General features: G+C 36.2%; 2 protein-coding genes across 3 annotated transcripts in view; one reads left to right on the top strand and one right to left on the bottom strand.

Moving 5' to 3' along the window:
* The window catches only part of FAM185A (family with sequence similarity 185 member A), a 145697-nt gene that overhangs the window by 90973 nt on the left and 27549 nt on the right, over positions 1-27175 (top strand). Inside the window, exons 11-13 of one of the 2 annotated variants that reach the window (XR_015248069.1) lie at positions 3114-3171; positions 11351-11451; positions 14688-14901. The gene's annotated coding sequence lies outside the window, so the exon portion shown is untranslated. Of the gene's footprint in view, positions 1-3113; positions 3172-11350; positions 11452-14687; positions 14902-27175 lie in introns of those variants that run through there. The other variant, XR_015248070.1, reaches the window with a different exon arrangement.
* The window catches only part of FBXL13 (F-box and leucine rich repeat protein 13), a 217150-nt gene that overhangs the window by 13399 nt on the left and 176576 nt on the right, over positions 1-27175 (bottom strand). The window contains exons 18-19 of the mRNA XM_086696868.1: positions 16569-16652; positions 1953-2087 (exon numbers count right to left, since the gene is read on the bottom strand). Coding sequence (XP_086552994.1) covers positions 1953-2087; positions 16569-16652 — 219 coding nt within the window. The remainder of the gene's footprint in view (positions 1-1952; positions 2088-16568; positions 16653-27175) is intronic.

The following is a 27175-nucleotide window of genomic DNA, read 5'->3' on the forward strand; positions in this document are numbered from 1 at the left end:
TGCCTGGAGGGAAAGGTCTGGCAGCCACATTCTGGATGCTATGTTGGAATAGCTGTTGAGTGTCTCTGCATTTGGCATTCAGTCACTGAATTCCTGTTTTCACTGTTGTACTCAAACTCTGAATTTGCATGGTATCTTCCAGCCCAGCAAGCCACTATTTTACTATTGGTAGAACAAATAATAGAGCAATTTTGCCCCCCAGAGGACATTTGGCATTATCTGGAGACATTTTTTTATTGTCACAATAAGGGGGTGGGGGGGACATGGTGCTACTGGCATATAGTGGGTAGAGAATAAGAATGCTGTTGAGAGAGCCAAAGCATAAGAGACTCTTAAAAACTGAGAACAAACTGAGGGTTGATGGGGGATGGGAGGGAGGGGAGGCTGGGTGATGGGTACTGAGGAGGGGCACCTTTTGGGACGAGCACTGGGTGTTGGATGGAAACCAATTTGAAAATAAATTTCATATTAAAAAAAAGAATGCTGTTAAACATTCTACAGGGCCATGTACAGAATAACCCCCCACTACAAAAGAATTATCTCATCCAAAATATCAATAATGCCAGGGTTGAGAAATCTGGGAAATTTAGGAAATAAGTATCCAGTCTTTTGGTGAAGGTAGAGAAGTGTAGTTGCCCAGAGGTGTGAGGTAGAGGAGGAGATCTAGGATCTGTCTACTCCTCAAGAACTCTTAACCCAGTCTTCCTTATTTTAGCCACCCTCTCCACCCAGTTCCAAAGGTAAACAGTGCCACCAAGTTTGAAGATCATGGTATAAATCAATCTTTTCCCCCACAGTTTTCTCTGTTGCTGGCTTAGGATTCAAAACTGCCTCTGTCTGCTAAATTCTATTGGTCGATCTGGTTTCAAGCTTCCAAAACTTTCTTGATCTTGTCTCTTCTGTTTTCCCTACCAACAGTTCTTCTGTAGGTCTATAAGGTTTTAAGAGGGAACCAAATTTTATGTGTATATTCAATCTACCGTATTAATCCAGAATCAGAGATCTCTATTTCTTGACATGGAAATATGTCCATAGTGTATAAAGAAAAAGAAAGTAGGCTACAATGTCTTTTGGAAAGTATGATTCTATTCTTAAAAAAAAAAAAAAAAAAGACAAAAACAAACCTTCTATAACTATTTCTAATCTCTGTGTACATAGAAACAGTTCTAGAAGATAAGTATAAAATGCCAACACTGGTTATGTCTGGATGGTGGTATGACAACAGATTTTTAGTTTCTCCTTTTTGTTTTTATATGTAGTCCAGAGATTTTACAATAAGTACATATTTCTTTTATAAACAGATGTCAAAAAAATTATCAAACACTAGAAATAAGAATGAAGATGATTACATGTATTTTCAGTGTCATACTGGAACATCTTTAACAGGCTCACCAGAGGAATTCTATAAGGAATTATGTCTTTGTTTGGCATATTAATTAGTACCGGTTAGGGCCTAAAGTCAATGAAGTTACATGTTATAACTTGTTATATTTTTGTCCAGGGGAGATGAAAATCATTTCTTTCTGGTAGAAACTATAAATCCAAGGTTATGGATTTATTACCTTATAGAACATTAACCACCTTTGGATCTAACCTAAAAATCATATTCCAACATTCTTTTTCTTCAGTTCCTATAAATATCCAGTTTGATCAAATGCTGTATGATCTGGTTTTACCATTTTGCTGGTCCTCTCATTAATGAATTCATAAATCTTGACACGTTTTTATATTTGAATGGGAATTGTTTTAACTTTTTGAAAATTCTACTTTAACACAAATGAAATCATAAAGCCATTTCCCAGTTGAGGAAAGAGAAAAAAAATGTAATGAATACCTCAGGCATAGCAAAGAAAACAAATTCTATGATGACACTGACCCCTGACTGCTACCCTGCCTGGGTTCCTTGTCTGTGTTTCAACTGGACACATCTGAGCTCTGACTCCTGCACTTACCTTTGGACAGCCAGCAATGCTGAGAGATGTGAGGGAAACGCAATAAATGGCCAGTGCTTTAATAATCTCATTTGACAGCTGGGAGCAATAAGAGACATCCAAGTGTTCTAAGATCAGTGAGCCTTTGCAGAACGTCTGCAAGAAATTTCAAAGTCAAAGATTTTTTTTTCTTTTTTTTCTCTTAGTCTTTATTCATCTAGAGCCATCTTACCCACAGCAGCTTGCTTAGTATGCATGTCAGTCCCTGAAGTATAGATGTGTTACATCTTGTTGAAAAAAAAAAAAGAAGAAAAAGCTATTACATCCATTTTTTTTTTTAAACAAAAGATATTCACACACCAGCCTAACAGCTTAGTAGTATACAAATTCCTGTTAGCGGAATTTGGTATTCCTGACATTAGCGCTGAGATTTTACCCATATGGTTAGTAATTATTAAAGTTATATTCAGCCAAATGAGTGGAGGAAAAGAATCTAGAGGGGAGAATTAGATGGCAGACACTGTGGGGTAATGTAGTGGGAAGACCACGGTCTTTGGAATCAGGCAGACCTTAGCAACTCCATCTTTCTGAGCCTTAGTTTCTTCTTTTTTAAATCAGGGAAAATAATATCCACCCTCTAGCATTGTTCTGAGATACCAAAATGTTCATCTGAAATTTCTAGGGCTAGAAAAATCCTGGAAATCATTGGAAATTCTTCCCTTTACCTTAGTAGTTATTAATTTTCATTCTCACTTTTCAGTTAAATAAAGACAAGAACTGAGTGATAAGAAGAATCCATGAGGAAAAAGTTTACAACCAAGCAGTTATACAAAAACAAAATGATCCACAAAAGTAAAATTGCAGTTGTAAAAATATACTAAGATGAATAGGAATTAGAAACCATGACCAATTCCAGATATACCAATTCCAGATATTGTACTTAACAAAAGTCCCTCTCCCAAATTATAAAAATTAGAAATTATCAACATGTGCTTAGTCACTTTAGAGGTTTTTCCTTATTGGAAAACAGCTCAAATTCTTAAAGTACTAAATTAGAGACTTCAGTAAATGATAGTTTACCATTAATATTAGATTTTAGTAACTAGTGGCTTACTAATAAGGCGTTGCTTATTTGTATGTAAAAATGGATGTCCATTGGACTACATGTCATTTTCCTTTCAGAACTGAGGGAAGGACCTGGGCTGTTGGATCACTTGATGCCATCAGGATGACTCCAGAGGTAAGACAACCAGTGGGCCTCCCTCCCACTTGACTATGCCAGTTTCCCATCATTTTAGCCCTAAGGAAGACTGGAAAGAACTAGTCAGCCCACTATTTTCTTTAGCAAGTTATAAAAGAGGCAAAATTTCCATGAGAGGCAGTTTAGCATCGGAAGTAAAAAATAGTACTAAAAGATATTGGTGATTTAACCCTCAATCATGATCTTTTCCTGACCAGAATAGCCAACAGTGATTCCTTTTTCCTCTGACCTCATGCAGAATTTGTCTTCTTCAATTGATTCAGCAGTTACAGTATTTGATTTACTCCTGTATTGTGGCTAACTTCGTATGGAGATCAGTCTTCTTTAGCAACTAAGTGATGACAAAAATTGGAAGGGGCAGCTTGTCATGAGATAGTGAGGTCCCTGTCATTGGAGATAATCAAGCATAGAGAGAATGCCCAGTGGTGGTGCAAGGGGAATCTGACTTTGAAGGACTGGAATGACTGGTCTTAAATCTCAGCTTGGAGATTCAACAGCTTTTTCAATGAGAATGCAGTAAGTCTCTCAGAGGTATTGTGTGGAATTCTGCTAGCTTTTTATACCCTCTTTCACAAGCATCATATATAGGATGCAGTAGGTTCTCAATAAATACTAGTTGGTTGATCCATCCTTTATAAGCATCTTCGAGAATATAAAGAATTCTGTTTTAATGATACAGGAATTCTTATGTCAAAAGGAGTAGGGTAACATTGTTTTCTACTTAGAAAATGGACAGAGTTCAGGGAACCATAGAAAATTCGAGGCGGGAAGGAATATTTAAACTAACAATAATTTATTAAAAGATGAAACAAAATTTGAAGGGAGATTCAAGGCACTTAGTGTCTGAAAACCCTTTCAGTAACATCTGTCAATGTCTTGCACTGCTTGAATCAGTTCTGCTTTAAGTCTTAAAAAAAAAAAACCTCTAATAGTCTTTGAAGTTGAACTTTCTCAGAGGTTTTAAAATTAAAGAATAACATAAAAATATATTAGAAGGTCTATGATACACTCATGGTAGCATTTTCATCCATGGAAAATCTGAGGCATAAAGACTGGACTCAGGCTTTATGCTTGGCATAAGTCAGTGCAGATCTGAGAAGTCAGTCAGACCCTCTCCTCTCTTTGTAATTCACATTTTCCTTAAGACACATATAAGTCATAAGTAAGTTAAGTCTGCAGGCATGTTTCAACATAACCACTCATGAAATTCCATTTCTCCCCTACCGATAAGATTATTTTATGCTTTTCTGGCTCCAGTGATACAGATTCATATATATTTATCAATGCTGTTGATTTTCTTTTCTTAGAAAATGTCAGACTAAGCTTCTTCTAAGATGAAATATTTTACAGTGAAAATGGGGAGAAAATACAAAAGTTATCAAGTTTGGCTCCCATCCCACATATCAACCAGTTTTGCTGTGGGTTAACAATCTTGAAGAAAACTTCCAAATGTCTTTAAATCATTTCTTCTGTCTATCTTCGCAGCTGAGTCATAGTGTGGGAAGGCTTACTGACTACATTCCTAAACTGGGTATGTAGAGGAGACTGAGTTCCACTAACATTTATTGATTGTCACAATAATGTGCTTCTGCCAAAATCCTGACTTAAGCCACCTCAACAGGTGGCAGCTCTCAGTCTCAAAAAAGCTCCCCCTCGTGGTGCATACCCATTTTTGGACTATTTGCTTCATTTTTTCTTTTTCCCAATTAAAAATCTTGGGAAAATCTTGTAACGTCAAAAACCATTTTCTGTAATGAAGACCATTTTTGGCTGCTTCAAAGGCTAAAGTACGACGTCTACAATTTTAAGTTATAAACTGAATTCAAAACTTCAGTTTGTTGGGCCTCCTATATCCTACCAAACATAGACTTGCTTTCACTAGGCATTAGAGCAGATGGATGTAGATGTGGCCAGGGCACACTGAGCTGGGAAATCTGGGCATTGCCACCAGAACTAAATTCTACAGAGCCCAACGCCTCACTGCTAGCAAAATGCCTCTCCTGTATTCCCACTCTCCCTGCCAGGGAAACCAGGCTGAGCAAGGCTCAGCATACTTCTTAGTGTGCTTAGTAAATATGGAGGGGATTCTTAAAGGGCAAAGGCCAAAACCCAAAACAGGCATTTCCGAAGATGCTTTCATGATGCAATTTGTTACCTAATTATATGGTGATTTGGGAGATAAGCTGTAGTTCAAGCCAGCTCAAATGTGGCTAACTCCACAAACTTTTCCCCAGTTCCTTCCTCTGGAAGAAATGCCTCTTCGAAATCCCTATAGCTTTTAACTTTTTTGTCTTTCTCACTTTCTACTTGTATTATAGCTATTTGCATAATTTATCTCCTGCATTGACTGCAGCTTCTTGAGAGCAGAATCCATGTCTAATTTAACTCTTGCGGCCCCAACATCTAGCATGCAAAAGAGGTTCAAGATGAGAGAGTGTCCGAAGGGAATGGAAAATGCTGCTTAGCACAGGAGTAAGGAAAATGAACTCCCATAGATTGCTCTTAGGACACTAAGTCCAGTCCTTCCTCACACCCTGTTTAATAACTGCAGTTCTGAAGGTGGCTAAGAGCACAGAGTCTGGGGTCCACCAGCCTAAGTTCATATCCTGCCACTTAGAAGTTTGTGTCTCTGGATAAATTACCCTACCTCTCAATTCCTCAATGATCTCATCTGCAACAGGAGAATAACATGGTACCTTAATATGACACCTATGTCATGGATTTGTAGGGAGAATTAAGTGAGTTAATATGAATACAGCAACTGAACAGTAGCTGGCACATAGTAAGCAGTCGGTAAATAGTAGTCATAAAAAGAGATCAAATGTGGGGAAATTAAACAACAGAAAGGGTAAGCACTCAAAGAGAACGTATATCGGAAAGAAGACCTGGAAAAGCATAACAAAAAAAATACCCTTGAGTTAGAATTTGTGGGGAGAAATTTCCAGAACAGTTTCAGGTTTTAAACTCTATCTCCAAAATAAAAATAAGCCCAGATTGGGCTACTCAAAGGTCAATCAGGCATTTCTCTTGTGGACTGTAAGATAACCTACACTTTCTCCATTTTTCTAAGATAAGTAAAATTAAATGGGTGCCCAGTGGCCCAGTTACCTGGCACTTCCCCAGGGGTTTCTTTGGGATAAGAAGGGCAGGGAAATTATCTAAGCTATACTAATCAGCCTGAAAGAATTGATAGGTTTCTGTTTACACAGCCAGCCACTCCACTTGTTCTCTTTCTCATTCTTTCCCAAGAAAATGGCAACTCAGAACTTTCACTCCGAGGGCTAAGTCATACTGTCCTCCTGTGACCTCTTCCATTTAAAGATCTCTAGGAAATAATGAGTTCATGAGCCATCGGTGCTGCTTTGATCTCCCATTTTGGGGGGTAATGAACTAAGAGATGATGTAATCAAGGGAGGTTACTGGTTCAGCAGAAAACTTAAGGGGCCTGAAGTTGGGTTTGTGATCTTCAGAAAGTTACTTAACCTCAAGTTGTCTCATCTATAAGCAAATGGAAACAACCGTTAACCTATCTCACAGGCTTATTGGAAGATAATGTACTCCAAAAGTACTTGACAGACATAGCACCCTTTATAAATCTTGGTTTTTGCCTCTCAGCAGTGGAACCAGAGAGGTCTTAGAACAATATTGTCTGCCATTTAGGACCCCTGAGAGCACATGAGCACATCCTCACTATCTTCCATATGTTGAAGGCTTTCAGATGAGGAAATGTCATGTGCTAAATTTAACTGGAAGCTAAGAGAGAGGACAATTAGAAGTCATAATGTGGAAAAATCATAGCTTGTGTGAGATATGCCACAGGTACTCAGTTCATGTCAGGTGAGGCTTAGTAAGCAAGGCCTAGGCACGCTACATGACAGAAAGATCAAACACAGATTGTCCACTTATATTTAAGAAGCAAAAGAAGCATAAACTCATACTCTTGTGGAAAAGTGGAATTTTGATGTTTATTTTTTGTGCCCCCCCCCCTTTTTTTTTTTTACCTTCATACAATCTGACAGTTCTTATTTAACTTTTGGCAAGTTTCATCTTACACAGGATAAACTCATGTTCCAGGGACAGCTTACATGTTGGGAGAGTCCTCCAAAGGATTATCTTCCTTTTGACATATTCTCTTATAGTTCTTCTCTGTGGATGCTCAACATGAAAATAACAGATGTGTGCTTTCATTTAGCAAGTCTATCTGCTTCACTTGTCCAAAAATAGTTCTCCCCAGTGGGAGAGGGCAAGAAGCCAGGATTGGTGTTGGGTATTCTCAGTTTCGGCTATTTATCAGCCAAAAAAACATGGTACCCATGACTCCAGTATCCCTTGGAACCTTACAGACTGTGGGAAAACGACAAGCTGTCAAATCCCACATCCTTTGAAGTCTTGCAAATTTCTAATTCTATTGAATTGCCTCCACAATTGGGAACACACTAGGTTGAGGAACAACAGAGAATACTGAGCTTATTTCTTTTGCTCACAGCCTTAGGTAGAGAGAATAATGCCTAAGTGTCTTCTGGGACCTTGTGACTCTCTGTTAATTCCAAGTGTCTTAGGTGTGTTGGTTATGTTGTTCTATTATAGATTCTAGGAGACAGTTCTTGGTATGGATATCTATGAAGCACAGATTTCTGTAACAAAGATCTTAGTTGCTCTAGGTTTTGTTGGAGTTGCTTTTTCCACAAGGTAGCAGATACCTTCCTCTTAATTCTACCACAGGAATTCCATAGTTTCCTCTCCCCAAACCCTGTAAAATGATTCTACACCTGGGACCTTCTGGGATCTTCATCACAGAGAGTTTAGTCACTTATTTCCTAATAGTAACCTGGAATATTGGAGGAGGCAAAGAATTTTAATGAGCAGTATGGCCAAGAAACAGTGTCCAGATGTCTGAATGTCCTATCTCCCCACACAGAAGATTTCAGAGCTTCCACTGTATCAAAGGCCAAAGAGTAAAGCCATTTTGGAAAAGGATCCTCTGTTTGTTGCTTCCCTCACAACCCATAAACATAACTATATCCCTGGAGAAGAGGTGGAGTTATTGAAATCTCATACTTTGACAGTTTTTGAATGATTTAATCTTAGAAACCAAATAGAAATCAATGTTGGTTTTTTAAAAAAATTGTTGCTATGTGGAACCAACACATCTAATCCATCTTTGGCATTATAAGTCAGTACATGTCAAAGGCCACTAAAACCTCTAAACCACCAAGGGGGTGGAGTCTTTCAACTGATGAGAATGATTGATGAAAATCTTGCATGAGCAACATTTTATAACTAGTCAGAAAGTTTAGTGATTCAAAGTAAGAGTTTGAGATCAGAAAAGAGTCTCTGGAGCATAATCCACTTGCTCCTAGGTAAGAATGAACCCGACGTGGATGTTAGGTCAAGACATGAACCCAGTTCTTCTTACAATTTATAGAGAAATGTCCAAAAGAGACTGTCAATGGGCCATTCTTGGAGAGGAGGACTCAGAAATGTTGCTGAATGTTGCAGGTACTCCTAGGCCTTTTTGACTTGAGTATCCATGTATGCTCCTCAGTTATAAGAGTTTCAGTTCTCTAGCACAGGTAATGCAGGATACAGGACAGAGAACCCTGAGCCCTTGGTCCCCACTTGGACTCAGCCTGGAGCAGCCTCACATCTACAGAACCCCTTGACTTGCTGAACAGTCCTGGATTGGGCTGAAAACCAATTGAATAGTAATGGATCTTAGTCTGCTGCTCTCCCAGCCATAGAGTAGCTCTTGATTCACCCATGCAGCCACCCTTCCCAGTCCTTATTCCTTGATCCCTCTTCTCTACATCTCTATTTACAAATCAAGATAAATCAGTTACAAAGTAAAGGTCAAATAAAAAATAAAATCAAAAGTTTGTAACAAGAGAATGGATAAAAGATGTTAAAGGTTAAAAGACAAAAAGAACTTGTAATCTCAAGTGTCCAAGCACTTAGGTCAAGATTAAGAGTCTCAAAAAAGAAAGACTGTAAGAGAACAGTGAGAGAAGTGGATGTTCTAGCATCTCTACCACTGTTTATACCCCATAAACAAAAGTTGTCAAATATTTTTGTGATCATCAGAGAATATGACATTATCCTAGGCTACAACTAGGTTTTTAAAATTCATCAGTGGTGCCATTTGGGAGATGTCAGTAAACTGCTTGAGAAGGATATATGCAACAAATCAGGCAGAAAAGACACTAGAGAGTAGATAAGGCTGAACCATTATCACATGCCTCTTATTTTTCCTATGTAGTTATAAATACACCCACTGCATTCTGGCTGCAGGGCTTTAAAACACAGATATCCATCTCTATTAGAGAGTCTTTTGAGATATGTATGTATATACACATAATAAAAGGTAAGAGGAGACCATGTTTGGGTTTGAAGAACAGTGATATTTATCTAAGTCTGAATCTTCTCCTCCTCCCCAAACCATAAAATCTATAGAGGGAACAAACAAAACTACACAGTACCCATATTCTCCCTATTAGAAGACAGAGAACAACTACAACCTTTGAATTACCTGTAAGTAGAGTAAAAACATATTCCAACGGAGCTCCCTTAGCCTGCCTGCAGCCACTACAAGCCTATGGATTGAAAGAGTGGGAAAGGGGACTCTGTCCTAAGAGTATAAGGGTAAAGAGAGCTTAGAGAGGAAGCACAGACAGAATCACTCACAAAGAAGAGAAAGTGCAAAACTAAACGTCAAAATACTGAATAGGACTTGGTAGTTCATAGCACTGGCTACATGACTTAGCTATGGGAAAGAGCTTGAAAACGAGGGTACCATAAATCTCCCAGGCAGCCAAGTCAGATGGACGGATGTCATCCGTAACCATGTCTTCACTTCCAAGCCTACTGAAACTCAACAGTTCCATGGATTTTACTACTTAAATGTTCTCCAATCCATTCCCTTCTCTCTAGTCTCACTGTTACTGTCCTTGTAGGCCTGCCACTCTCTCTCTCCTGGACTATAATAAAATCCTCTTACCTTATATTCTTTCTATAAATCTTGAGAGCTGTCCTCTCTCCCCTCTGCCCTTCAGTCTAAATTCCACATTTCTTCTTAAAGTGATCTTCCAGTGGGTAAGCTTTCCCTGGCATTCCCATGCTAAATTAAGTACCACAACTGAATCCTTCTGGAGATTTCTTTATTACATTATAATAGCTAGAATTATCACTTTGGAATTAGACATTATACCCTAGCTCATGTGTTTATTTGTTTCATGACTTTGGGCAAAATTCTTAACCTCTTTGAACCTTGATTTCCTTATCCATAAAATCGAATTAAAAGTATTACCTACTTCATAAAGTACTTAATTAATACACAGGAAATACTTAGAACATGCCTTGCATATAGTACATGCTAAATTAACATTAGCCAACAATCAGCACATGGTATTGGATTTTTCTTTTTATAAGCCTACCTATTTGACTAGGCCTTGACTTATTAAAAAAATTTTTAGAATGATTTTTGTTTTCAAAAAACTGACAGATTACCTCAGTGTCCACTGCATAGAAAATCCAGTTCACATGTTCTTAGTTCAATCACTGAGCAAGATTTTCACAAAATAAATCTGAATGAGACAATTTGAATATTTTCTTACATGAAGGCATGGAGTTATTCATCTACGTTGAACTTAATCATTTCAGTTTTTGCCAACTCAGTGATTGCAAATCCTGGGGTTGTACTAAGGAAACTTAAGAATCTTTATGAATGGACACGACCAAAGTACCTGAACTTCGAGGCAGCCGTAGGCTCTGTCTGTATGAGCACAGCTAGCTCACCAGGCTGCACACTGCAGGGAGTTCAAAGAGAGCAAGCTCCCGACGCCAAGGGCAGTGCTCAGCACTGATGGCTGCCTACCTGCCCAGCCCGCCAATAGCTTTCTGCTCTTGGCTCCTGAGCCCTCCAGTTCCTGACTTCATTCCTGGACTCTAAAGGTCTGATTCAACTCTGGGCTGATGGCTCAGAGCCTGGAGCCTGTTTCCGATTCTGTGTCTCCCTCTCTCTCTGCCCCTCCCCCGTTCATGCTCTGTCTCTCTCTGTCCCAAAAATAAATAAACGTTGAAAAAAAAAATTTTTTTTTAAAAATAAAGGTCTGATTCAGGCCTAATTTACATTTATCATCCCTTTTGGTTGTTATTGATTCAGCCAGCATCCATGAATCCAGAAGCAATGTTCCAGACTTGCAGTTTCCAGTCTGTCCTGAGAGTTTGGAACTTATCACTTCTATCCTCAAAAGAAGAAAAAAGGTGAGTGAACTGAAAATCAACAACTCTTCTTAGATCTGTCAGATAATTGTGGTCACAAAGCAAACTACACTCTGAAAACTGGAAAGACAGGTGAATACAGAGAATCAGGGCTTACTAGGAGCAGAAGCCGGTGGCTGAAGCCAGTATCAGCTGGAACATTTAAAGGGCTATTGACTAACTGCCAGAAACTGAGAGTAGATTAGTTTGAGAGAAAAGTTTCTGGGGCCCAGCCTTAGCTGAGCCCCCATGCTTTCATGAGCTTATCCAGGAGACCCACCAAGTTCTCAGGATGAAGATCAGAGAAAAATGCCCTCATGCTTCCTACATGGGGAGAGGGAAAGTAATCATTGTAAGATACCTCCAGAACATCTGTTCTCATTAACAAAAGCTTGACCTCAAGGGATACTGTTTTACCAGAACCTACCCAACACGGGTTTTATGAGAGCCAATCCAGCAAAGGGTCAGGGAAATACCCAAATCCAGCCCCTCTCACCTTATTGTCTTACCTCAGCGTAGCAGAGGCAGGGAGAGGGGTTGGAAGCACTTGTAAAGATCACTGTCCTGGGACACAGGCCCATTTGAAGACCGAGACTTAATCATATGAATATAGAATGAGACCTCCCACAACACATCTAACTACCACACAAATAGTGTTCCTGCATAATAACACCTTAACAAAAAAGATTAGAAATCAGACAAAATATGCTCTCAGGGTAAGATGGAATTAAACTAGAAATCACTAAATAAATAAGTAAATAAATATTTAAAAAAAAAAAGTAAATAAACTAGAAATCACACAGACAGCTAGAAAATCCTAAAATATTCAGAAGTTGAGCAACACATTTCTAAATAAACATGGGTCAAAGAAGTCTCAAGAGAAAATTTATGCATATTGAAAACATATGTTTAATATCATAATCCCAGTGAAAAACAGCGATCCAATTTCTTTTTAACTGGTTTGTTCTCTTATTCTATTTTCAAGAAAATAGCAATTGTATTTATGTAGTGTTCTAGATTTTTTAAATGCTTTTACACATGTAAATTTATTTAGTCATTTATATTTAAGTGCCTCTGAAAAATACATGATTCATTCATAGAAGTAAAAACTAATAAGCTGTTTCTTCCAAGAACATATTCTAAACTATCTCCTTAGCATTAGAGTAGTTTGGCTGTCACGATTACCTGCTTTCTGACTCTGGTTAACTAAGGTAAACAAATTATCAAACTATTATGCCAAATATGCTTATTTTTTATTTACTAGTATATATTAGTTTCTATTTCATTAAATAAAATAATAATCATAGTAATAGGCAATATTCATCATGCATTCTGTCAGAAACCATGCTAAGTACTCAGATGTTTTATATCATTTAATCCTCACAACAGGGAGACTGTTTTATTATTACACCCATTTTTACAAGTGAAGAATCCAAGGCCCAGAGGAGGAAACTAACTTGTCCAAAGTCACACATCTTTTTTTTTTTTTTTTAATTTTTTTTTTTTTTCTCAATGTTTATTTATTTTTGGGACAGAGAGAGACAGAGCATGAACGGGGGAGGCGCAGAGAGAGAGGGAGACACAGAATCGGAAACAGGCTCCGAGCCATCAGCCCAGAGCCCGACGCGGGGCTCGAACTCACGGACCGTGAGATCGTGACCTGGCTGAAGTCGGACGCTTAACCGACTGCGCCACCCAGGCGCCCCCAAAGTCACACATCTTGACAGACTAAAACTGTAAACTTCTGTCTGACTCTAGAGCAGACGTTGGCAAACTGCCAAATTTTTACTTGCAGGACAAATCTTGTCTGTCACTGTTTTTTATATGGCCTTCACTCTGAGAATGGCCTTTACATTTTTAAGTGGTTGAAAAAAATCAAAAGAAGAATAATATCTCATGCCATGTGAAAATTATATAAAATTCAAGTTTGTCCATAAAGTTTTATTGGAACACAGTCACTGTCATTTATTTATGTGTTGTCTATGGCTGTTTTTTACTCTACAGTAGCAAAGTTGAGCAGTTGTGACCACAAACTGTATGGCCTACAAAGCCTAAAATGTAAACTATCTGACCCTTATAGGAAAATGTTACAGAAAGGTTATACGAAAAGATGACTCCTGTTCTAGGGTGCTAGTTCCTGTCTGCCTCACAACTATAGCCACTATGGGAGCAATGAATTGTTGTGGAGCTAAGTGAATTGTGTGCATAAGATTATGTAGCTATGTAAGAGGCAGAATCAGGATAAAAATAAGGATTTTGGATAGCTAGGCCCATGTTGCCAATATTATATCCATTGCTTTTGCTATCAGAGAGCTAGTCTATACACTTTTGTAAGAAAAGATCCTTTTAATTTACATGGATATTTAATTTTTAAAATTAAAATATAAACAAAAAGATAATTATTTAACAGACTAATTTTTATGATTTGCTTTGAATATTGATCACTATCTGGTCTTAGCCTAGAAATATATAATCTTACAGCATCTCTATATGTGTGTAATCTAACATACACTAAAATGTGTACACATATTTAATTTACACACATATACCAGACATGCAGATATACACATAGTTGCATGTAAACATGCAATCTAACATATGCTAAAACGTATACACATTTAATTTGCACACATATACTATACATAGGTATACATTTACATACATATCTACATGTAAGCACATATGTACGCACACTTTTCCCTGCATATACATTGTAAGCCCTTGTGGTAAGTCATAACTAACCTTGATTTTTTCCTCTCCAATGCCCTTTCTTAAACAGCTACCTCAACTTACAAACACGGAAATAATAAAAAAAATTTTGTCTAGCTGCAAAGGACCTACATATGGTCGTATATATGACCATTACAAAAATGCATTTACAGCATACTTCATTCCAAAAACAGGGAATGAGAAATATAAACGAGATAAAGGGAGTAGAAAAAGCAACTAGAGAAAAATAAAAGCAACTAGAGTAAATAATTACATTTGTTCCGTTGGTTCTATCCAAGTAACAAGACAACTTCCATTTTCTCTATATTGCAACATCCCAATTAAACCAATTATTTTGCCAAACTTGACAGTTTGTTATTTAATTAAATTCATAAAATGTTCAAGGAGAAGTTTTCCTGAGAAATGCTCAGTTATGACTGCATCAAACATCTTTTCCAAAATGCGTGTGCCTTTGAAGAGCACCAAATAATTTTAGTCTAACATGATCACTAAATGTCTAATGTTCTCAGACAAAAGACTGAAGCTGGAAGAAGTAATTAAAACCAGATCCTAAGTCAGTACATCTGAGACTCCAGACACTTAATCTGCATGTGCTGCGGTTTCCAGTTAAACACTAAAATGAGGTAATTTTTTATTCTGATTATGTTCATGCCTCTTGCAAAACCTAACCAGGGTAAAAATGTTTATCTCATTTTTTTCATTAAATCATGATGTTGAATGTAAGTTTCAATGTCTTGTGCTAAAAAGAGAATCTCCCATAGTTACCTTTTATAAGTAACAAGAAAGCAAATTCCTGATAAATTGTGGATAATGTAAATATCTCAATATAATCACCTTATTTTACTCCCTTCCCCTCTCTTTTGTAAATCCAAATAAGGAGTTGTGAAATAGGTTTCTGTGTCATTTTCTCTTCTCACCTTCTTTGTCTCCTCTCTTTGGGGACTTAATACTTGGGCTGGAGGAGGCACAGAGGAGAAAGATTGTCATATGCCCAGAAGTATGAGTATACTGGGAACCTTAGAAAGGTAAAACTGATTAACAGCCACAACATACATATACACACCAAAAGCAGGAGAAAGAGAAAAAAAAGTTTTTGTGAACTTGAATAGAATAGCTGATCTTATGTAACTAATAATTAAATAATTCTGTATTTCCGTGCTCCTGTATTCCCTTTTTTTATTTTCTCTTCTAGATCACTGAAAAAATACATGCCAATTTTTTTAAAAATTACATTTTTTTCCACTCATCTGAATGATCATGTAGTTAGCATATGGAAGAAGGCTTTTATTTAAAGTCTAAGAGTGTCTAAAAATAGTGTAATTTTCAGGTTTCAAGGACCGAAAATAAAAATGCCTGGAACCCATAGAGTCAAAGAGAAATGGCAAAAAGCTCTGGCTTCCTAATACTTAGCCTCGTATTTTGTTTTGTTTGTTTTAATGTTTACTTATTTATTTTTGAGAGAGAGAGCACAAGCAGGGGAGGGGCAGAGAGAGAGGGAGACAGAATCTCAAGCAGGCTCTGAACTGTCAGCAAAGTGTCAGATGCAGGGCTCGATCTCATGAACCACTCATCATGAGCTGAAACCAAGAGTTGGATGCTTAACTGACTGAGCCACCCAGGTGCCCCTAGTCTCATATTTTGATCAGCACTTTCTCATCCCATGGAATATTTTAAAAATTAGTTAGTAATTGGTGTATGTTAAGAGTCCATGTCATCACCATGCTAGGTTTCCAGTGTAATTGATCACCATATAAAAAATATAGCCCAGGGAGGGGAGGGTGGGTGATGGGTATTGAAGAGGGCATCTTTTGGGATGAGCACTGGGTGTTGTATGGAAACCAATTTAAAAATAAATTTCATATATTTAAATATATATATAGATAGCCCAGTATTAGAAATGTTAATATTTAACTGTTTTATTTTAATAACCTTTGTTCTGTCACCTTGTCAAAGATGTTTTAAGAGCCTGACTTTATCGTATTCATGGATAAAGTTTTATGTAAATGTACGTTTAACTTTTAAATGAACTGTAGTAGGGTAAATCATTGTTTAACCTTAGAAAAACCTTTTGGCTTTTTCTCTTAGTAGATTACAGGCATCTAAATGTTTTGTAACCCCTTTTGTTAAAACCTTGTCCTATATGGAAGTTGTTAGTCCTTATTTATCCCATGAGTCTAACACTGGGAAGAGAGAGAGTAGAGAGGAAAAACGAGAAAATAAATTCCCTTAGTCACCTTAGGCTATGGAGACCTGTCTAAAGTCCAGTTTACCTTGTCTCAATCAGGATATTTATAATCCACTTATTTTTTCTACTCTCACCTATAAAGTTTGTTCAGTTTGTGCTTAAATTTTAACCATAATTCTTTAAGAGAAGACCTTAATTATCTTACCTGAATTCCAACATCGGTGATTTTATAACACTCAGATAGAGAAAGTTCCTTTAATTTTTTATGTCTGGAAAGTGTCATCAAACCCTAAAATATAAATAATATAAAGATCATTTTGTGATTATAATTTAGTACAAACAGTATATGTCTAGTAAAATAACAACCTTTTATGCAAAATAGTTTAGCCTCTGTCTTATATTTCTTTACACTTGTAAAATTACTTTCATTAGGCAACATTTTAAATAAAAATTTCAGGTTGTCTCTAATGTTTTATAAAAAGTATGATAGAATCCTCCTGAGGCAAGGGAAATAAAAGCAAAAATAAGCTATTGGAACTACATCAAAATAAAAAAAACTTCTACACAGCAAATAATCAACAATACTAAAAGGCAACTCACTGAATGGGGGAAGATATTTGCAAATGATATATATGATAAAGGGTTCGTATCCAAAATATATAAAGAACTTAACACTTAATAAATGAGTAATCCAATTAAAAAATGAGCAGAAGACATGAATAAACATTTCTCCAAAGAAGATACCCAGATGGACAACAGACATGAAAAGATGCTCATCATAACTCGTCATCAAGGAAATGCAAAGCAAAATTACAATGAGATATCACCTCACACCTGTCAAAATGACTAAAATCAAAAACATAAGAAATAAGTGTTGGTGAGGATGTGGAGAAAAAGGAACCCTCTTATATTTGTGGGAATACAAACTGATGTAGCCACTGTGGAAAACAGCATGGAGGTTCCTCCAAAAGTTAAAATTAAAATTACTATGATCCAGCAAATGTACTACTGAGCATTTACCCAAAGAATACAAAAATGCTAATTAAAAGGAATACATGCACCCCTATGTATATAGTGGCATTATTTACTATAGCCAAATAATGGAAGCAGCCCAAGTGTCCATTGATAGATGAATGTATGTATATATATATATATATATATATATATATATATATATATATAGTATTCCATTGTGTATATATAAAGTTACCATGTGACCCATATGAATGGAATATTATTCAGCCATAAAAATATTGAAATCTTGCCATTTACAACAACGTTGATGGATCTGTAGAGTATTATGCTAAGTGAAATAATTCAGAGAAAGATAAATACTATATGATATCACTCATGTACAATGTAAGAAACAAAACAAATGAGCAAAGGAAAAAAGAGAGAGAGAGAAAGAGAGACAAAGAGACAGACTCTTTAACCATAGAAAACAAACTGATGATTACCAGAGGGGAAGTGGGTGGAGCATGGGTGAAATAGGGGAAGGGGAGGAAGAGTGCATTTAAAATGAACACTGAGCATGAATGAAATCGTTGAGCCACTGTGTTGTACACCTGAAACTAATATAACACTGCGTGTTAACTATACTGGAATTAAAATTTTTTCAATAATAAAAATTAACATTAAATTAAAAAATAAAAAGAGGGCATTGGCCACTCTTTCATTTCTCCTCCTCTTGCCCCGGATCTAGCATAGGAAGAGGGAAAAAAAGTGTGACAGAATCCCAAAGCCAGAAATTTCCTTGTTACTTGTGTTTAGGTAAATATTATCTAAGTCAATTATTTTGAAGACACTTCATGTGGCTATTTAATCTATTTGTCAGTAAATTCTTACTTGTGCCCAGCCTAAAAATCTGAAATCTTTAGCTCATTTTACTATGTTTAATTGCTTGGAGAGGGAACAGATCTTTATATAAAGGCCTACAGACAGACAATCATTCATCAATAATAGCTCTCTCTTTCAGTTTAAAAGCTTTGTTTCTTGGGGTGCCTGGGTGCTCAGTCAGTTGAGGAAGTGTCCGGCTCTTGACTTAGGCTCAGGTCATGATTTCACAGTTCATGAGTTTGAGCCCTACATCAGGCTCTGTGCTGACAGCAAGGAACCTGTTTGGGATTCTCTGTCTCTCTGCCCCTCCCATGCTCATGTGCTCTGTTTCTCTCTCTCTCAATAAATAAATAAACTTTTAAAAAAGATTTAAAAGCTTTGTTTCTTTTTAGTTAAAAAAACATTGATTACACTTTTTAGTTCTTAAATTTTTTTAATGTGTGGTTCTGCTGTTTCATTTCTCAGTACTTTCGCCATTAAACTGGGGAAACTGATTAATGTGCCTTTTAGATGCCATTTTCCTGGTTTATTATGCTTCCTATAAAAGGTGGACAAGAGCAGTTTCCTCTCATTCTGTGGTCCCAGAGCTGACTGGCAGGGAAAATACCAGAAATGGTATATGGATTTGTCCTTTTTAAATTTTATTTACAGGATTGGTTTACATTTTATTGAGCTTAAATACAGCATTTGGATCATAATTTAAAATGGGTTATGCAAATATTATATCCAGTTGTTTCACTGATGTACATATTAGGCCCTTTTGTTTAAAAAATAAAATGAAATCCAGGTCAAGGAAAGAAGTGCTTGAAAATCTTTTTTTTCTTTTAATAATCTTTTTTTATTAATTTTATTTTTTTTTAATTTACATCCAAATTAGTTAGCAGATTATAAAATAATGATTTCAGGAGTAGATTCCTTAATGCCCCCTACGCATTTAGCCCATCCCCCCCTCCCACACCCCCTCCCATAACCCTCTGTTTGTTCTCCATATTTAAGAGTCTCTTCTGTTTTGTCCTTCTCCATGTTTTTATATTATTTTCGTTTCCCCTCCCTTATGTTCATCTGTTTTGTCTCTTAAAGTCCTCATATGAGTGAAGTCATATGATTTTTGTCTTTCTCTGACTGACTAATTTCACTTAGCATAATACCCTCGGGTTCCATCCACATAGTTGCAAATGACAAGATTTCATTCTTTTTGATTGCTGAGTAATACTCCATTGTGTGTGTGTGTGTGTGTGTGTGTGTGTGTGTGTGTGTGTACATATATATATATATATATATATATATATATATATATATATCACATCTTCTTTATCCATTCATCCATCGATGGACATTTGGGCTCTTTCCATACTTTGGCTATTGTTGATAGTGCTGCTATAAACATGGGGGTGCATGTGTCCCTTCGAAACAGCATACCTGTATCCCTTGGATAAATAACCTAGTAGTGCAATTGCTGGGTCGTAGGGTAGTTCTATTTTTAATTTTTTGAGTAACCTCCACACTGTTTTCCAGAGTGGCTGCACCAGATTGTGTTCCCAGAAAATCTTCTTAATTGATGCCACTGTTTAAACTGCAATTTCTAATTTCATTTAACAGTTTTGTATATCATCCAAAAATAAAATCACGCCATTCATTTTAAAATTTTATTGCAAATGTGGACTCTTTGGGTAGGAACACATTATGTTTTCTGCCTCCTTGTTTCAAAACAAAAAAATTACTAAACCCTGTGGAGCCAGCACATGTGGTCTCAGTTCCAGATGTGGATGCTATTTTTTTTTATTCATGTTAGAAGAACTGGAGCTTAGATATTCCCCCAGCAGAAACCAAATTGTTCAAACAAAAGTAATAAGTAAGAGATACAAGGTTTGTCTCATTGCCCTGTACTTGATAATAGCTAAGTATGTGTTATTATCCTATGGGGAATTTGTCCTATGAAACTATCTCTGGAGTTTTCACTTTTGTTTTTACTTTTATGTAGCCGAGTTAGAATTTTTTAAGATGAACTGGAAATGAAGTACACCTGCAAAGTATGACATTTGACAGCCTATATTCTCTTTACCACTTTATTCAAAAACACTATGTGGTAATATTAAAATAGAATGCTATGTTTCATCACTATAATTGTTCATTAAAATATATGGCCTCAAAATTTAATTAAGATAATTAGCCATTAGGTAAATGCACATCAAAACCACAATGAGATATCACTACATACCTACAATGATGGCTATACTTAAAAAGATAATAAAAAATGTTTGTGAGGATGTGAAGAAATTAAAATCCTTATTCACTGCTGATGGGAATGTAAAATGGTCCAGTCACTCTGGAAAATAGTCTGGCATTTCTTCGAAATATTAAACGTAAAGTTACTATATGACCCAGCAATTCACTCCTCAGTATATACCCAAACGAAATGAAAATATATGTCAACACAAAAAACTGGACTCGAATGTTCCTTAGCAACATTATTCGTAATAGAAAAACAGTGAAACAAGCCAAATGGCCATCAACCGGTAAAAGGATAAATAAAATGTGTTATATCCTTATAACGGAATATTATTTAGCAATAAAAAAGTATGATGCATACGACCATATAGATAAACATGTAAAACATTATGCTGAGTAGAAGAAACCAAACCCTAAAGGCCATATATTATATGATTCCGCTGATTTGAAAAGTCCAGAATAGGTAAATATATAAAACCAGAAAGTAGATTAGTGGTTGTCTAGGGTGGGGTAGAGGGTGGGTCCAGTCTAGGGAGTCACTGTTTATAGTGACTTTTTGAGGTGATGAAAATGTTCTGGAATTAGACTGTGGTGATGGTTGCATAACTCCATCAATATGTTAAAAACCACTAAATCGTACACTTTGAATCATAGAATTTTACAGTATTTAAATCATTTCTCAATAAAGATGTTTGTAAAAACTGAGATTGATTGGCATAATAACCATATAGCTAAATACAGAGTAGAAATATTCCTACAGCATCCTTCAGTCCAAGATGAACACAGAAATTTCTCATATCTGGACGGCCAATCTCTTAGCAAGACAGGGAGCAAGAGATGCCATCATCTAATGTGCTGGACAAGTTACCAAAGGTCTTGCTGTTGTAAACACAACTTGGCAACTGAGCAGCAGCAAATCTGAGCCAGCTGGAGGAGATAAGGCCTCCGCTGAAAACTGCCTTGTGCTTGTATGGGATGACAGCTTCTCAGTACAAGTGAAATACACGATTCCAGTCAACAGGATTCATTTTTTAACCGCTTTTTGACTCAGAAGGTTTTCAGATAAGTGACCTAAAGAACATCAGAGCCAGCTAGGTAAAATGTTCTGCTTGGCACCGTGAGGTTCATAAATGCTCCAAATTAGGTGTTCTCTGAAACACTTGTTAAGTGCTTGGGATGAAAGTCCTAGGGACTTTACTTCTAGTGGGGTTGGAAAGAGGAGAGTGGGAAAACAAAAAGAAGGAGGAATGAGGAATCAACAAAAGGGAGTGACTGGGCCTCCCTTGGGTAAAGGGCAGGTGGACGCTTACTTTTCAGGGAAGTTGTAACTGTGAAAATGTAAATCCTCCTTGATGTCCTTCAAAAGTCAGCCAAACTCATGAATGTTTTGCAGGAAAAGTTTTGGCTTATTTTCCCAAAGTATAGGAAGGGAATAAATTGTAATCAAGTGAAGCACAGAGGAAAGTTACTCGTGTGGTAGCCAAGATTGCAGGTGGTATAGTTTCATCATTATTCATTATTATTGATTATTATTCATTATTAATGAAACATAGTTTCATTAATATATCTGTATGAATATAGTTTTATATATACACACATCATATACATAGTATATATTTTTAAGTCTGCCTATACATACATATATAGGTGGTATGTGAGTGCAAGGTCCCAGGAATTCACACAAATCCTAAGGAGTAGTTTCCTCCTTCATAGGCCATGGAACTGAGGGATCTGGATCTGAGGAACTTAAGAATTCCTAGTAATTGGTTTATATTATAGCTCTGGTATCAGGTCCAATGAAGGAAGCGTCAAGACATAACACTCGAAAGCAGGCACCAAGTCCCAAGAGTCTTGTACGTCATTCTAAGGAATTTGGGCCTCATTGTGTGCAACAGAGTAAAACAAAACTTTCCCTCTTGAAGGAATAGGAGTTGACACATAAGTGGCCATAATGCAAAAAAGAACGAGCATGTGTTTCAAGAAAGGTATAGGGACCACAGAATGGGGGGTGGCTGTCTAGAAAAGATTTTCATGGAGGAAGGGGAATTTGAATTGAGCCTTAAAGACTAAGTAAGATTTTGATAAACAAAATAATAAGAATAGTGTTTCAGGGCTGAGGAAATGACATGAACAAAGACTTCATAAGGATTGTGTGAATTGTTTGGGAAGTAGTTCAGTTTGGGGTCACTGGAAGAAGTGGGAGGGGACACTGAACACTGCCAGGAACAGCTACATGTACACAAGTCATTTCAGAGCAAATTCTTAAAAACAATTCTCCCCACCCCCACCCCCAATTTAACATCTGGAATTGTTTAGCTGATGTATATAGACATCAGCAATGAACTAGTTACCAAATGTTGGGATGGTATGTGTGTGTGTACTTAGTATACAGCTAAGTCAAACACCTGTATGCTCCTTACCTAAATTCACCAATTGTAAACATTTTGCTGTATTTGCTTAATTAATATGAGTGTGTGTGTATAAATATACATAGTTTCATTAATATATCTGTATGAATATAGTTTTATATATACACATATATACGTAGTATATATTTTTAAGTCTGCCTATACATACATATATATACAAGTTTTCTTGATGCAGTTTTTAAAACTGGAAGTTTGTATCTCTAAATCCCCTTCACCTAATTTGCCCATCCCCCCACCTCCTTCCCCTCTGACAATCACCAATTTGTTCTCTATATTTGTGTCTATGTTTTTTGTATGTTCCTTTTTTTAAATTCCACATATAATTGAAATCATATGATATTTGTCTGTCTTTATCTGACTTATTTCACTTAGCATAAGACCTTCTGGGCCCATCCATGTTGTCACAAATGGCAATAGCTCATTGTTTTTTATAGCTGAGTAATATTTGTGTATATAAACACACACACACACACACACACACACACACACACACACACACACACACCCCTCCTCTTTACCTATTCATCTACTGATGGACACTTGGGTTGCTTCCATATCTTGGCTTTTGTAAATAATGCTGCAGCAAATATAGGGCTGCATATATCTTTCCAAATTGGTGTTTTCATTTTCTTTGCGTAAATATCCAGTAGCAAAATTGCTGTATAATATGGTATTCCTGGTTTTAATTTTTTGAGGAACATCCACACTTTTCAATAGTGGCTGCATCAATTTACATTCCCACAAACAGTACAGAAGAGTTCTCTTTTCTCCACATCCTTGCCAATACTTCTTATTTCTTTTCTTTTCTGATAGGTGTGAGATGACATCTCCCTGGTGATATCATCTGGTTCACCTGATGATTTGGACTTCCCTGGTGATTAGCAATGTTGAGTATCTTTTCATGTGTCTGATAGCCATCTGTATGTCTTCTTTGGAAAAATGTCTATTCACATCTGCCCATTTTTCCACTGGATTTTTTTGTTTTTTTTAGGTGTTGGGTTGTATAAGTTCTTTATATATTTTGGATATTAACCCCTTATAAGATATATCATTTGCAATTATCTTCTTTCATTCACTAGGTGTCCTTTTTGTTTTGTTCATGGTTTCCTTTGCTCTGCAAAAACTTTTATTTTGGTGTAGTTCCGATAGTTTATTTTTGCTTTTGCTTCTCTGACCTGAGGAAACCTATTCGTAAATATGTTTCTAAAGCTGATATCCAAGAAATTACTGCCTATGTTTTCTTTCAGAAGTTTTATGGTTTCAGGTCTCACACTTAGGTCTTTAATCCATTTTGAGTTTATTTTTGTATCTGGTATAAGGAAGTGGTCCAGTTTCACTCTTTTGCCTTCTTTTGTAGCTGTTCAGCTTTCCCAGAACCACTTATTGAAAAGACTGTCTTTTCCCCATTGTACATTCTTGCCTTCTTTGTCATGAATTAATTGGCTGTATAAGCATGAGTTTATTTGTGGGCTATCTATCTACTATTAATCACTGTGTCTGTTTTTGTGCCAGAACCATACTCTTTTGCTTACTATAATCTGGGAGTGTGATAACTGCAGCTTCGTTCTTTCTCAAGATTGCTTTGGCTATTCGGGGTCTTTTGTTCGTTCCATACAAATTGTAGGATTATTTGTTCTAGTTCTTTGAAAACTACTATTGGTATCTTGATAGGGATTGCACTGAATCTATACATTGCTTTGGGTAATATGGACATTTTGAAAATTTTAATTCCTCTAACCCATGACCATGGATTTGTTAGGAGTTTTTTTTATTACAAATTCAATTTTATTACTCATAGCCAGTCTGTTAAAAACTTCTAATTCATCCTCATTTGCTTTTGGAAGACTGTAATTTTGGGGGAATTTATCCATTTCTTCTAAGTTGACCAATATGTTGGCATATAATTTTCAATAGTATTCTCTTATATCTGTGTTGTTGGTTGTTATTTCTTCTCTTTCATTTCTGAAAATATTTTAGTCCTCTCTTTCTTTTTTGATGTGCCTGACTAAAGGTTTGCCAACTTTGTTTATCTTTTCAAAGAACCAGCTCTTGGTTTCATTCATCTTTTTTTGTGGTCTCTATTTCGTTTATTTCCACTCTAATCTTTCTTATTTCCTTCTGTTTACTAACTTTGGGCTTTGGTTGTTCTTCTTTGCCTAATTCCTTTAGGTGTAAGTGTGGATTGTTTATTTGAGATTTTTCTTGTATTGAGATAGGCCTGTATCACTACAAACTTTTCCTCTTAGAACTACTTTTGTTACATCCCAAAGATTTTGGACTGTTGTGTTTTCATCTTCATTTGCTTCCATGTATTTTAAATTTTCCCCTCCTCATTGACCTATTGGTTGTTTAGTAGCATGTTGTTTAGCCTCCGTGTGTTCGCGGGTTATTTTTTTCTTTTTAGTTTTTTTTTCTTGTAATTTATTTCTAGTTTCATACCATTGTGTTCAGAAAAGATGCTTGATGTGAATAAATCTTCTTAAATTTATTGAGACTTCTTTTGTGGCCTAACGTGTGATCTATCCTGAAGAATGTTCTATGTGCAGTTGAAAAGGATGTGTATTCTGCGGTTTTGGGGTCGAATGTCCTGTATTATCTGTTAAATCCATCTAGTCTTATTCACAGCCATTGTTTCCTTGTTGATTTTCTGTCTGGATGATCTATCCACTGACATAAAGTCCCCTACTATTATTGTATTACTGTCAGTTTCTTCCTTTATGTCTGTTTAGCTTTATGTATTTGGGTGCTCCATGTTGAATGCATCGACATTTGCAATTGTTATATATTTCATATTACATATGTTATAAATTTACCTGAACCATTTGAAAATAAGTTTCAGATATCATGATACTTTACCTCTGAATATTCTATACGTATCTCTCTAGGAATAAAGACATTTTAGGGGCACCTGGGTGGCTCAGTCAGTTAAGCGTCCGACTTTGGCTCAGGTCATGATCTCACAGTTCGTAAGTTTGAGCCCCATGTTGGGCTCTGTGCTGATAGCACAGAGCCTGGAGCCTGCTTCGGATTCTGTGTCTCCCTCTCTCTCTGCGCCTACCCTGCTTACTCTCTCTCACTCAAAAATAAACATTAAAAAAATTTTTTTAAGACATTTTCCCATATATATAGTATAGTATATATAGTATTATAATACTTAAAATTAATAGTGATACCATACTATTTACCAGAAAACCAATATTTGTTTTTTATTCAGGACTCAGAGTTCATGCATTGCATTTAGTTGTCATGTCTCTTTAGCCTTTTTTTTTTTTTTTTTAAATTTTGTCTTTTAAGCCTTTGACTTTTAAAGATCTCAGGCCAATCATTACATAGAATGTCTCTCATTCTGGATTTGTCTGATTGTTCCTACTGATTAGATTCTAGGTAAAAATTTTCTGCAAGAATACTACCTAGGTGCTGTTGCAACCCTTTAGGGGCACATATATGAGACACTCCACTGTTGGTGATGTTGCTTACTCACTTGACGTAGGTGGTAACTATAGATCTCTTCAATAGCATGTATTTTTACTTTTGATTTAATAAATAATCTGTGGGGTAATTCTTTGAGACCAAAAAAATACTATGTTTCTCAGAAACCTTTTAGCCAAGTTAGACTTCAGATTAATTGATGATCCTTGCCTAAATCCCTTTTTCCATTAGGAGTTGCAAAATGCTGATTTTTCTAATTCTATCCTTTCTTGTATATTTTTTAGCTCATTTCTAGCTTTTCTGTCACCCTTTCTCTTCAGTTTTGCTGAATATTTTAGGAGGTGTTTTGAATAAGATTATTTTAGACGTAACAACTATTGCAGTTAATTTTTTGTGTTACCTTAACAATCTTCAAATTTTCCCAAATCCCTGTTGACCACATTTACAAAATGAAGTTACTGTTTTGGTTGGTGTGATTATGTTACTCGTTGGCAAAAGATGACACACTGAGGAAAACAAAAACACCAATACTTTGCCTTGTTGTAAGACTGAACATTTGGTCCCATTTAAAAACAAACATGTTTTGTTTGTTTGTACATTACAAAACATGTTTTGTAAATGAAATTGAAGTGGGTGAAACCTTATTAAACAAAGCTTAACGTTCTGAAAGTAAATTTATTCTTTAAAACTTGCACATGGATTTTTTTTCTGAGACACTGTGTTTGTAGAAAAAGTCTGGAAAGATGGTCTAGGAATAGTAATATTAGAATAAAATATAATATAATTTATCTAACAGCCACATAGCTACAAATCATCCTTATTTATAGTATGTTTCAGTTTGGAAACTGTCAACACTTTAATACAGACATACCAGAATAGTAAATAAGCA

Source organism: Puma concolor, chromosome A2, assembly GCF_028749965.1.
Source record: "Puma concolor isolate L17-30 chromosome A2, mPumCon1.1.hap2, whole genome shotgun sequence".
Lineage (NCBI taxonomy): Eukaryota > Metazoa > Chordata > Mammalia > Carnivora > Felidae > Puma > Puma concolor.